This window comes from Magnolia sinica, chromosome 14, assembly GCF_029962835.1.
Source record: "Magnolia sinica isolate HGM2019 chromosome 14, MsV1, whole genome shotgun sequence".
NCBI classification, from domain to species: domain Eukaryota; kingdom Viridiplantae; phylum Streptophyta; class Magnoliopsida; order Magnoliales; family Magnoliaceae; genus Magnolia; species Magnolia sinica.
In genome coordinates, this window is record NC_080586.1 from 10,574,891 (window position 1) to 10,587,243 (window position 12,353).

The window sequence follows — 12,353 nt, forward strand, 5'->3', positions numbered from 1 at the left end:
ACTGAATCCCAGTTGAATGTCGCCTGATTCAGGGTCATTGTCATATTATGGAGAGGAGGCCATGAAGAATCATTTCTTAAAATGAATGAAAAACATGGATTAAACAATACATCGCGTGTGCGGAGCTGGCAATGGAGGGGTCTCTAACTGAATCCCAGCCGAATGTCACCTGATTCAGGGTCATTGTCATTTTATGGAGAGGAGGCCATGATGAATCATTTCTTAAAATGAATGAAAAACATGGATTAAACAATACATCGCGTGTGGATCTGGCAATGGGGGGTCACTAACTGAATCCCAGTCCAATGTCGCCTGATTAAGGGTCATTGTCATTTTAAAATGCCAGAGGCCCGGTCGACTGAAACCATCTATCCATCAGGTCATTTCCTTAAACGGCTTGTGGTTGAAAATTTGAAATTGCTCTCTTGTGAACTCCACCATAACCATTATCAGTTTAACTGTACACGTTATCTAGGTCTAAACTTATATTATAAAGAAACTGACCATGCTATCTGGGTCTAAACCTCCAATATAAAGAAAAGAAGGCGTGGAATAGTACTAGTTTACTGACTAATGCCACTGAGTACAGCGTGTCAGCTTTCCCAAATGCAGGTTATTTTATCAAATAAATCAATGTGGTGTGCCAAACGGGCTCCAAAATATCTTGTTTTATATATTCAGGCAATCATATTTCAGGGTTGTTACTTTTACTTTTTCTAATTAAGTAGTAGGTAAGTAACTTATTTGAGATAAGTAATTTTGGTTTATGATTAATTATAAATATTTTATTACTTAAAGTTAATTATCTTAGTTTAAAAATTAGAAATTAAAATAAGCTACTTAAGGCATAAGTAACTCAACTTAAGATCCCAATGCTCTTTTTATTGCCTGGAAATGTAGTAATTTGAAGCTCCTTCAGGGGCCCACCTGATGACCATCTCTTTTAGATGGACTGATAGCATAAGGAATGCACCGATTGCATCTTCCTAGCCATATGATTATTAGCCTATTTTTGGACAATCAATAAAAGTAATTATGTGCAATAATCAACAGGAAGGTGAAATTTCAGGGGAGCTGATTAGGTGAGACCCCGGATCTAGGTGGGTGGGACCCTTGACTGTGGGGCCCATTATAATGTATGTGACTGCATCCACCCGTCTATCTGTATTGAAAGCTCATTTTAGGGTATGATCTAAAAAATGAAGTAGTTCCAAATCCCAGATGGGCCACATTACAAGAAACAGTGGTGATTGACTATTAAAATTTTCTTATGGGCCACAAAAGCTTTGGATTAATATGATATTTGTGTGGTCTCTTTATCTATGTGCTTGTGACCTTATCAACATGTTGGATGGCAAATAAACATTTAAGTGGAACTTATGAAGTTTTTAATGGTGGGGATTAAATCATGACTGCTTCCTGTGGTGTCGCCCACCTAAGATTTGAGTTAGCTTCATGTTTTGGGTTATTCACTAAAATGAGCTTTCGAAATGTTCGACGGTATGGATTTAACACACATACATCATTGTGAGCCCCACAGTGATGGGTCTCACCCACCTCTGGATTCAAAGTCTCACCTAATCTACTCCCAAATTTCAAATGGTTCCCAAATCATGACTATAGCTGTACACGAGTCGAACCGACTCAAGCATGACATAGTTCAGCTCAGCTCGGTCCTTGAGCTTATCTTGCTGGCTCGGCTTGGTTCGATTAATAGTTGGGGCCTATTCGAACCGAATTCAAACCTGTTCAGCATTTTCTCAAATATATAGAATGTATGAATGTAAAACATTAACAATAATTTACAGATATTTCATCAAACACTTAGAGAGCAGTATCAAAATCAAGCACTCCGACAAGTAACATTGTTGGGGAAAAAACACCAAGTCTGGAGACCCGGTTATAGAATGGACCAACTCTATTGGCACTGCCCGAGAGTCCGAGGCAATGTACGAGATAAAGCCTAGAGGAGAGACTTAGCTCGGATTCCTGGGAAACGAATCCCGACCGAGACCTTAAGGGTCAGGAGTCATAGACAAAGTAAAACACATAAAGTTGGCTCAGTTAACGAGACAGCAATGTCTAAAGAGGCCGATTGAGGCCTTGAAGTTAAAAGCAACCTGACCGACCATAAAACCGACACATACGAGGCCAGTTACAGTGTCGGGTATCGGATTAAGGAAGAGCGTCGGCCATAAGTCGATCCTGTTTCGTCTGACAGGGGGTAGAAAGCTTTATCCTTACAGCCAGCCGAGACTTATCTGTTATTTGAGTCGGTCAAGGCCGAGCCGAGCGGGGAAGAAACGGTGTAAGCTTAAATACCATTCCGAAAATCACGGGAAAGGATTCTCGATCCCGAGGATCTCGAGATCGGGAAGCATACATAAGAAGATTACGGCTAAATCAAATCTCCTAGAAATCAGGGAGAGAATCCCCGTACGGCAGGATCATCCCTCTCCTATAAATGAGAGACACTTGAAGGGTGAAAGGTATGCAAAAACTCTCTCCCAAATCCCCTCAATACGATAAGACCCAGATTCCTAGCCTGACTTTGGCATCGGAGGGTCCCCTGCTCTAGCTAGGGTCTCCTTTGTCTTCTTCCTGTGCAGGTACTCGAAGGTCAACAGAGGGTGGACCAGATTTTTGCATCAACAGTTTGACGCCGTCTATGGGAAACGATGCAAAAAGTCATGTTCCAGGCTCTATCCAGAATTGTCAAGTGAGCGTTAATGGTGAGAACCAGAAAAATTGGTCTTAGCGAACCAAATGAAGCAGATGACGCTGGATCGTCAGGTCCAGAAGGGGCCTAAAGAGCTCAGAACCAACCTGACAATTAATAAGGTTCCACGGCTCATCCTGCAGCGTCTGCCGCAACTAGGAATACCCAGTGGAATCGAGAAAATGGACGGTTGGATCGAGAGGTACAGGAACTCAGAGCCGATATAAACGTTATGAAACAAATGTTGGAGCAGATGCACGCACCGTCAACAGACTCAGTAGCCTCAACAAGAACAGGCGATGAATGTTCCACAACAAGTTGCCGACCTTCATCCCACTGCCCCACGGTCGCTGGCATAGCCGAGTCAGCCCCATGGGCGGTCCTAGCCAGCGCTCGCTCATTACGCGACTGCCGTGCTACCTCCCATTGATTTTTGACACGAGATAGATCGCAGGAGGCGCAGCCGGCCACCAGTTGAAGGGATGACAGAAAATAACAAGCCTTGGAAAGCTGACCTTCAGGACTTTAAAAAAGAAGTGCTAGAAGAGATGGTGGATATGAAGCATAGTTGGGATGCATATTCAACCAGGACAGAACAAAAGCGTCCCCGCTTGTCGATGAAGAGATGCAAGCCCGGCTGCCGGAAAGATTTCGCCTCCCGCAAATTACACCTTTCATAGGCAAAACTCACCCAACGGAACACATTGAATGCTTTCGAATACACATGGAACTGCATGATGCCTTAGATGCCATGATATGTCAGGTTTTCTCCCTCACCTTAGCCGATGTAGCCCGACTTTGGTTTAAGCAGCTAAAACCAAAGTCCGTCAGCACGTTCGCGGAACTTAGAGATCCCTTTCTCACCAATTTCATTGGCGGGAAGAAAAAGTTGAAGCCCCCTACGCATCTGAACAACATAGTTCAGAAAGAGGGAGAGCTACTGAAATACTACATCAAACGTTTAAACTTTAAATCACTCCAAGTTCGAAAACATTCAGAGGAGACAACACTTAATTCCATCATGCAAGGCATTTGGGATAAGCCGTTTCTGGGATCCCTGGACAAGAATCCGCCTGAGACTTTGGCTGAATTCATGACTCGGTCAGATAAATACGCGGACGCCGAGGAAACAAGAAACTTGTGTGAGGCCGCCCAGAATGTAAAAACTCCAGCCAAAGAGTCAGCTAAAAAGGAAGTTGACTCGACTGGAGGAAAGAAGCGTAAGGACGACCGAACACGTGATGAACGCAAGTCGGCAAGCGACCCGACTGAAGGTTTTCTACATACACCTCGCTTAATAAATCTCAATAGCAGATACTGATGGAAATCAAGAGTGAAGGATTTATCAGTTGGGCGAATAAGCTTCGGAGTAATCCGAACGGCGAAATAAGAAAAAATATTGTCACTGCCATTGCAACCATGGCCATAGTACGAGTGATTGTTATCACTTGAAGGAAGAGATCGAAAGGCTTATCCGAAAAGGCCGGCTTAGAGAACACGTCAAAAGAATCAGGACAGCGGAAGAACGCTCGGGGGACAACCGGCCTAAGGAGGAAATTCGGACTATTGTTGGTGGCCCCCACGATGGAGGTGACTCAAATAATGCTCGAAAAAGTCACGCCAGGAGCATCAGTCGACCTGAGTCCGAGATCCTGATCATAGCTCGACCTTCGAAGGAAAAGAAGAGAGAAATATTGCGTCTCATTCATCGACGAAGATGCTCAAGGCATCCATCATCCTCATGATGACACATTATTTATCACTCTAACCATCGCAAATCGAAGGGTGTTTTGATACTCGTTGACACAAGATCATCTGCCGACGTACTGTTCACTCAGGCATTCGACAAAATGGGTATTAAACGATCGACCTTATGACTGGTGCGTACCCCATTGATCGAATTCTCGGGAGGACAGATACTCCCAGAAGGTACCACCTCGCTGCCACTTACGGCTGGAAACCCTCCGCATTAGGCGACAGTAATGGTCGACTTTTTGATAGTCGACCAGTAGTCCGTTTATAATGCAATACTTGGCCGACCCTCTCTGAGTCTCCTCCAAGCCGTGGTATCTCCATACCATGTCTTTATGAAATTCCTGATTGAGTCGGGAGTGGGAGTCGTCAAAGGAGATCAACAAGACGCAAGACGCTGCTATGCAACAGCCGTAAAAGTCCCGACCGAGGTATCAATGATCGAGTCACTAGATCCCCGATCTGAAACTCACAAGCGAAGGCAACCAATGGAAGACCTTGTTTTAGTACCTTTGGTCGAGACAGACGGATCTAAAATGGTACAACTTGGCTCGTCTCTGCAATCACCACTGAAAAATAATATGATAGCCTGCTTCGGCGATACGCTGACTTATTTGCATGGAGCCATGAATACATGCCAGGAATTGACCTATCCGTTATCACACATCGACTTAACATCGATCCGACCTACCGGCCGATCCAACAGAAGCGACGTTTGCTCAGTCCTGAAAGGTACGTAATCATTGAAGAAGAGGTTAGCAAGCTCCTCAAGGCCAAATTCATAAAAGAGATATACTACCTGGAATGAATAGCCAACGTCGTACTTGTGAAAAAAGTCAATGGGAAGTGGCGTGTCTGTATTGACTATACCGACCTGAATAAAGCCTGCCCAAAGGATAGTTTTTCTCTTCCGAGGATCGATCAGTTGGTAGATAGCACTGCGGGGCACGAACTTTTTAGTTTTATGGATGCTTATTTAGGGTACAATCAAATTGTAATGCATCAGTCTGATAAATCTAAGACCACCTTTGTCACCGACAAAGGACTTTATTGTTAGTGAGTGATGTCGTTTGGTTTGAAAAATGCTGGAGCGATTTATCAAAGATTAGTGAACAAGATCTTTGCTCAGTTGATCGGCCGAACCATGGAAGTGTACATTGACGACATGCTCGTCAAAAGTGTACACACAGCCGACCATATAGTCGACCTAGAAGAAATGTTCCTGATCTTATGCAAGTTTCAAATGAAGTTGAATCCGAGCAAGTGTGCCTTTGGTGTGAGCTCTGGAAAGTTCCTCAGATTCCTAGTCAGCCAGCGAGGAATCGAGGCAAATCCGGAGAAAATTAAGGCATTGCTTGACATGGAGTCTCCAAAAACTATAAAAGACATACAAAGATTGACTGGACGAATAGTGGCTCAACCGTTTCCTCTCCCGAGCCACCGATAAATGTCTCCCATTTTTTAAACAATTAAAGGGACGACAAACGGTGGATTGGACGGAAGAGTGCGAAGCAGTGTTCCAGCAATTAAAGTCTTACCTCGGGTCTCCACCCCTCTTATCGAAACTCAAGCCAGGAGAAGCCCTGCTGCTGTATCTTGCGGTGTCCTAGGCAGTGGTTAGCTCGGCACTGATATGAAAGCACGAAAGGAAACATCTGCCGGTTTATTACATCAACAAAGCACTACTACCGGCAGAGTCGAGATACCCACTATTGGAAAAAGTGGCCCTAGTGTTTATTGTCTCCTCGCAACGACTTCGGCCATATTTTCAAGCTCATACAATTATCGTCATGACTGATCTCCCACTATGTCAGGTCCTACAGAAACCAGAAGCTTCAGGCCGACTCACGAAGTGGGCGATTGAACTCAGCGAATTCAATATCCAATTTAAGCTGAGAATAGCAGTTAAGGGGCAAGTCATGGCTGACTTCATTGCTGAAGTGACACCACGAACAGATTCAATGGCTTGGAATACAGAGCCTACTGAAAAATTGACCACCGCTTCTCCTGAGTCAGCGCCCGACCCAATCCCCTGGAAGCTGTATGTCGATGGCTCTTCCAACTCTAAGGTAAGGGGGGCAGGAGTAGTGTTGGAAACTCCTGATCAAACTTACATGCAGTATGCCTTAAGACTTGAATTTCAAGTCTCGAACAACACAGCAGAATATGAAGCTTTATTGTTCGGCCTCCGACTCTCGACCAGTTTGGGCGTTACGCATCTCAATGTTTTCAGCGATTCACAATTGGTCGTCAATCAAGTCGCTGGTGTGTATCAAATATGTAAAGAGTAATTGAAAGCATACGTGGAGAAAGCTAAAGAGTTAATCGATAGATTCCAACAGTGTGTGGTTACTCGATCCCTCGGACAGAAACGCCAAAGCTAATCTGTTAGCGAGACTTTCCTCACCCGACGAAGACAACATAACTAGGTCCATTCCAATCGAGTACATCGCCAACCGAGTATTAGTGAACCAGTTTCGGAGCCCACTTGGCTTGACCCGATTATTTGATATCTCGACAATGGAGAGTTGCTCGAAGATCACGCCGAGGCTCGACGACTAAAAATTCGAGCATCTCGCTACACCATACTCAACAAGGTGCTGTACAAGAAAAGTTATTACGTTCTGTTACTACGATGCCTAAACTCCAGTGAAGCCGACTACATACTACGAGAAATACATGAAGGAATATGTGAAAACCATTTAGGAGGACGATCACTCGTGCATAAGGTTTTACGTCAGGGGTACTATTGGCCGACCATCCAGCACGACGTTCGTAAGCTCGTCCACAGATGCAACAAATGTTAACGGTTCGCAACTATTCTAAGGCAACCCCTGGAGGAGCTGACTCCAATGACCGGTCTTTAGCCCTTCGCGCAGTGGGGAATCGATATTATCAGACCACTACCCATGGGAAAAGAACAGACTAAATTCGTTGTCATAGCAGTGGACTACTTCATAAAGTGGGCCGAGGCTGAGCCACTGACAAAAATAACCAAGCAGAAGATCACAGAGTTCGTATGGAAGAACATTGTCTGTCGTTTCGGGGTACCCCGAACCATTGTTACCGACAATGGGAAGCAGTTTGACAATAAGATCTTTCGAGAAATGTGCGATAATCTCGAAATTAGAGATGTATACGCATCACTCCATTATCCTTAGACGAACGGACAAGTTGAGGCGGTCAATAAGATCATCAAACGACATCTCTGAACTAAACTTCACCGAGCCAAAGGAGCTTGGGCCGAAGAACTCCCAAAGACACTGTGGGCATACCCAACCATGGTTTGAACCGCTACAGGAGAAACCCCTTTTTCCCTCGCTTATGGCTCGGAAGCTGTTACCCCGGTCGAGATCGGGCTGCCCTTAGCCCGAATCAGTTCGTTTAACGAAGAGGATAATGAAGAACTCTTGGCCCTTGGACTTGACTTTGTGGACGAACAAAGAGAAAAAGCTCGGTTATAAACTATGGATCGACAGCAACAAGTAGCTCAGTTTTATAATGCCCGAGTTAAGGTCAGACGATTTCGACTCAAGGACATGGTTCTCTGAAAAATGTTCCCCAGCACAAAGGAAGTTGGTGTGGGCACACTAGGACCCAACTGGGAAGGACCCCATGTCATCTCAAGCACCATCTGACCAGGAACGTATTGATTGGAAGACTTAACTGGACAGTTGCTACCCCATCCGTGGAATGCCGAGCATCTAAAAATCTACTATCCTTAGGTCAGCCCAGCGAAGCGTTCAGAAAGATTCAAAACTAATAAGCATGTAAACTGAATCAAGATGAATAAAAGAAAACCGAGTATATTCATTTATCAGTGCGTTTGTTACATCGAGCTACATCTTGTTGTGGCATTACATTGATAAAGTAAAAGGCTTAAAATCAAAAGGAAAGGTCGGCTATAACGCGCAAGCATCTTCCTTGGCCGTGGATACTTTCGAGTCCGCCCTGGAGCTCGGTGTTTTTGGAGAGTTGGTGTGAGTACCAAAAATGGATCTGATGATAGTACCAAAAGAAGTGGTTCAAACTCAGCTACCACTACTAAGAGCAACCTCAGCAACCTCAGGGGTTGTCTTAACCTCGACACCAGCCACAACATCAGCAGGTTCAGCGGCCTCAGCCCCCAGTTCCTCGGAATCAGCGGCACCTTCTTCAAATCCCGAGAGATCAAGGTCGGGAAATGATTCCTTCATCACCTTGATACAAGCCGTGTATCTGGTCTAATACAAGCGATCCCTCTCCTCCTCAAATTCTTGGGATTCGAGAAAGTCCTGCACAGCCCGATCCTTGGCCTCCGTAACCTCGTCGATGGCCTTCCGAATGGCTGCCTCAGCCTCACCCTTGGTTCGAGCCAACTTATCCGCGCAAGAGGCGTGAGCTTGATGGATTCACCGACTCTCTTCTTGTGCCTCCGTCAGTAGCGAAGCCAAGCGAGCGCACTCGGCTTTGGCGTCAGCAGTGGCCTTCCAAGCAAGTCCCAACTCACCCGACAGAATTCTAGCCCAAGCCAAGGAAGCCTTGACTTTTTCTCCCACCTCAGCTGCCTGCTTTTGAGCAGCAATTAGATCTAAGCAAGCCTTAACCAAACAAGGAGTCAACTGCACAAGGAAAATGTGAGGCTAGACTGAGTCATCAATAGAAGAAATCACAAACAAAAGAGAAAGATCACCGACGTTACCTCAAGAAGTATCTTCGCTGCATGACCAAGAGTTTGCAGCGAAGAGGTGTTGTAGAGACTAGTGAAGTCTCTCTCGCTCCTGTGAGTGATGGCCCAAGGGATCATCCCAGATACCACCTACTAGAAAGGCGAAGGCTCCTTTTGAGTCGTCCCCCCTCCTGAAGTCTCCCCTCTCTGCTCCTCTCTTAAATCCGAGACTTGCTCTGCAGCGGGCCCCGACTCAGAAGCCACTTGAGACTCGGTAGGAGCCGCTCTTATCTCTTCCACTCTCTCTTCGGGGTCAAAAAGCACGACGACAGTTGGGACGACCGGAGCAGGGGCGACTAGGGCGGATAGCTCCTTAGCCTTCGAAGCCGTCTTCACCTTCTTTGAAGGCCGAGACTCTGACAGAAGCACCGATCTCGAAGGAACCTTCATTTTTTACGCTGGTTTAAGAAAGGGTCGAGCTTCAGCCATCTCTGTATCAGATAAGGTAAAGAGTTAGATAAAATTCAAGAGAAACGCGTCAAAATAAATCGAGGATACCTATCACGGTAGAGTCTAAGCCTGAGAGAAGGAGACACTTCGATTGAAGAAGAGTCTTCCAAGACCAATCTCCCGGACTTAGTCCCCTCAGATCCTTAATCTGAGCTAGAGCACCAGCTCCTAGTTTCAGCCTTCTCTTCGGGATATCTGCAAAACGCGTTCAGTCAGACTCAGGAATGTCAAAACAAAAAAGATACAGAGAAAAGAAATGCCAAGTCACCTGCTTCAGAAAACGCCTGGGGAATACGAGATTCGAAAAGCTCAGATTCCGCAGTCTCCCAGCGACTGCATGTCCAGAACCACCTCTCTCTCCAGTGTTTGTTGGAGGTAGGAGGGTTGATTATCAAATAACCACCCTTGTTCCACCAAGCACACAAGAAGTACCAGCCAGGTTGTTGAGGGTTGGTCGTATTTAGTACAGTTAAAGGAACTCGTCCATAGTCAGTGCGAGTTGCTCTGTCTCGGCTTATAATACTGAACATCCGAACAAGTTCCTCCATCCGTTCGGCACTATCTGCCTAGGAGTGATTCGGAGTCGGAATAGAAAATTCCGAGCAATGGGTTGAAGGGGCAGACGTAAGCCACATTGCTTTGCGACTTGAAAAATTGTGACCATCTCAGCAGGAGGATGGTCAGGCAATTCACTTGGAAGGGAAGACAAATAATAACCGGGTCGGGGACATGATACCCGAATCGGATCCTGTCTAAATCTGTCTCAGTTAAAACTGATGGGATTGGACCCTTCTGATCGTCTCCAACTTCTCCCTCGGCAGCATCTCCCTCTTCGTCTGCCGACTCAACAGCCCTGGCTGACCTTCTTAGGGGAACCGATTAAGTGGTTTCCTCTAACTCCTCATCCTCTTCTTCTAAGTCATCCCTAGGAAAATGAGGGTTAGGTCTCCCAGGGGTAGTTACTAGAGACGCCCTTCCGCTGGAAGGATCCACCGAAGCAGGACGTTCCGCTGAAGTTCCAGACGTTCTTTCAGAGAACCAGAAAGCTTCATTGGCACTAATCGTCATCTCCACCAGCAATGAGGGCGATTCCGAGACATTCCAGCGATGTCCCGTTTCGTCATCATCACCAGAAATCCCTTCCCGAGGACTTGAAGAATGCGCTGCCATTAAAGAGTCGAAAAGGAAATGGAGGGAAAGAAAACTCACCGGAGAGGCGAAGAGTGCACAGTTGGGGAAGTAAAAAGGAGAAGAAGGGCAAAAATAATAGAGAAAGTGGCGAAACACGAAGATAGGCAGAGAGGAGGAGAAAGGAAGAAGAGAAAACGAGAAAAGAAAGCTCGCGCGAAAAATGGGAAACAAATCCCGCTCTCCCCCTTTATACCCGAGCCACGTGGCAACTGCATTTAAGGAGGAGTCAAATCGACGCCTGCTTCGACTCCCCCGCCCGACACATGGCGCACGCCGACTGACGCAAGTAACGCCCTCACCACGCGTTTGATGCTCATAAGCGGACGAAACGTTCTAACGGCTGTCCGCTCGTGCGACCTCGAGGACCGAACCGACACCAGTTAAGAACGACACATGAAGCATTAAATGCCCCATCATAACCTCGGTCTCCAGGGCACACCGACTCATAAAACTCGTTACTCCTTAGTGTCGACCTAACTAACACAAGGAGTATGGGGCTTACTGTTGGGAAAAAAAACATCAAGTCCGGAGACCCGGTTATGGAATGGACCAACTCTATCGGCACCGCACGAGAGTCCGAGGCAACGTACGAGACAAAGCCTAGAGGAGAGACTTAGCTCGGATTCCTGGGAAACGAATCCCGACCGAGACCTTAAGGGTTAGGAGCCATAAGCAAAGTAAGACAGATAAAGTTGGCTCGGTTAACGAGACAGTAATGTCTAAAGAGGCCGATTGAGGCCCTGAAGCTAAAAGCAACCTAACCGACCATAAAACCGACCCATACGAAGTCGGTTACAATGTCGAGTATCGAATTAAGGAAGAACGTCGGCTATAAGCCGATCCTGTTCTGTCCGACAGGGGGCAGAAAGCTTTATCCTTGCAGTCAGCCGAGACTTGTCTGTTACTTGAGTTGGTCAAGGCCGAGCCGAGCGAGGAAGAAACGGTATAAGCTTAATACTATTCCGAAAATCACGAAAAATGATTGCATCCGTAAGAACATTACGGCTAAATCAAATCTCCTAGAAATCAGGGAGAGAATCCCCGTACGGCGGGATCATTCCTCTCCTATAAATGAGAGATACTTGAAGGGTGAAAGGTACGCAAAAACTCTCCCAAATCCCCTCAATACGATAAGACCCAGATTCCTAGCCTGACTTTGGCATCGGAGGGTCTCCTGTTCTAGCCAGGGTCTCATTTGTCTTCTTCCTGTGCAGGTACTCAAAGGTCAACTGAGAGTAGACCAGATTTCTACATCAACAAACATCAAAATCAAATAGACGCCATATCCAATCCTTCCTCACCAACACTTCTTTAAGTTATTTCATCAAACACTTAACAAGCAACATTCATATCAAAATAACCAAGTCATCAAGTTAATTTGATTTGAGTCGGTTCAAGTTAAGGTCTGATCCAAGTCGAGTTGAGCCCGAGCAAGCTCAAACTCAGCTCAAAATTTTTATAAGCTCTGAAAACCAACTTGTACCAAATTCAATTTTGAGCCGAGACAAGCCGAGCTTTTCCAGGTTGAATCGA

At 45.9% G+C, this 12,353-nt stretch overlaps 1 protein-coding gene across 1 annotated transcript; it reads left to right on the forward strand.

Annotated features, from left to right (window-relative positions):
• The first annotated feature begins 3,443 nt into the window (after positions 1-3,443).
• Positions 3,444-5,279, forward strand: LOC131226033 (uncharacterized). Its single transcript, XM_058221684.1, has 2 exons — positions 3,444-3,993; positions 5,113-5,279. Exons 1-2 carry the CDS (start codon positions 3,444-3,446, stop codon positions 5,277-5,279), a joined length of 717 nt encoding a protein of 238 aa, XP_058077667.1.
• Positions 5,280-12,353: the final 7,074 nt, after the last annotated feature.

Excerpts from the sequence above, each read along its gene's own strand:
- LOC131226033 (XM_058221684.1), top strand. The coding sequence starts at position 3,444 with ATGGAACTGCATGATGCCTTAGATGCCATGATATGTCAGGTTTTCTCC. Across the intron at positions 3,994-5,112 it reads GGCAAGCGACCCGACTGAAG|GAATTGACCTATCCGTTATC; the intron begins GTTTTCTACATA and ends AATACATGCCAG.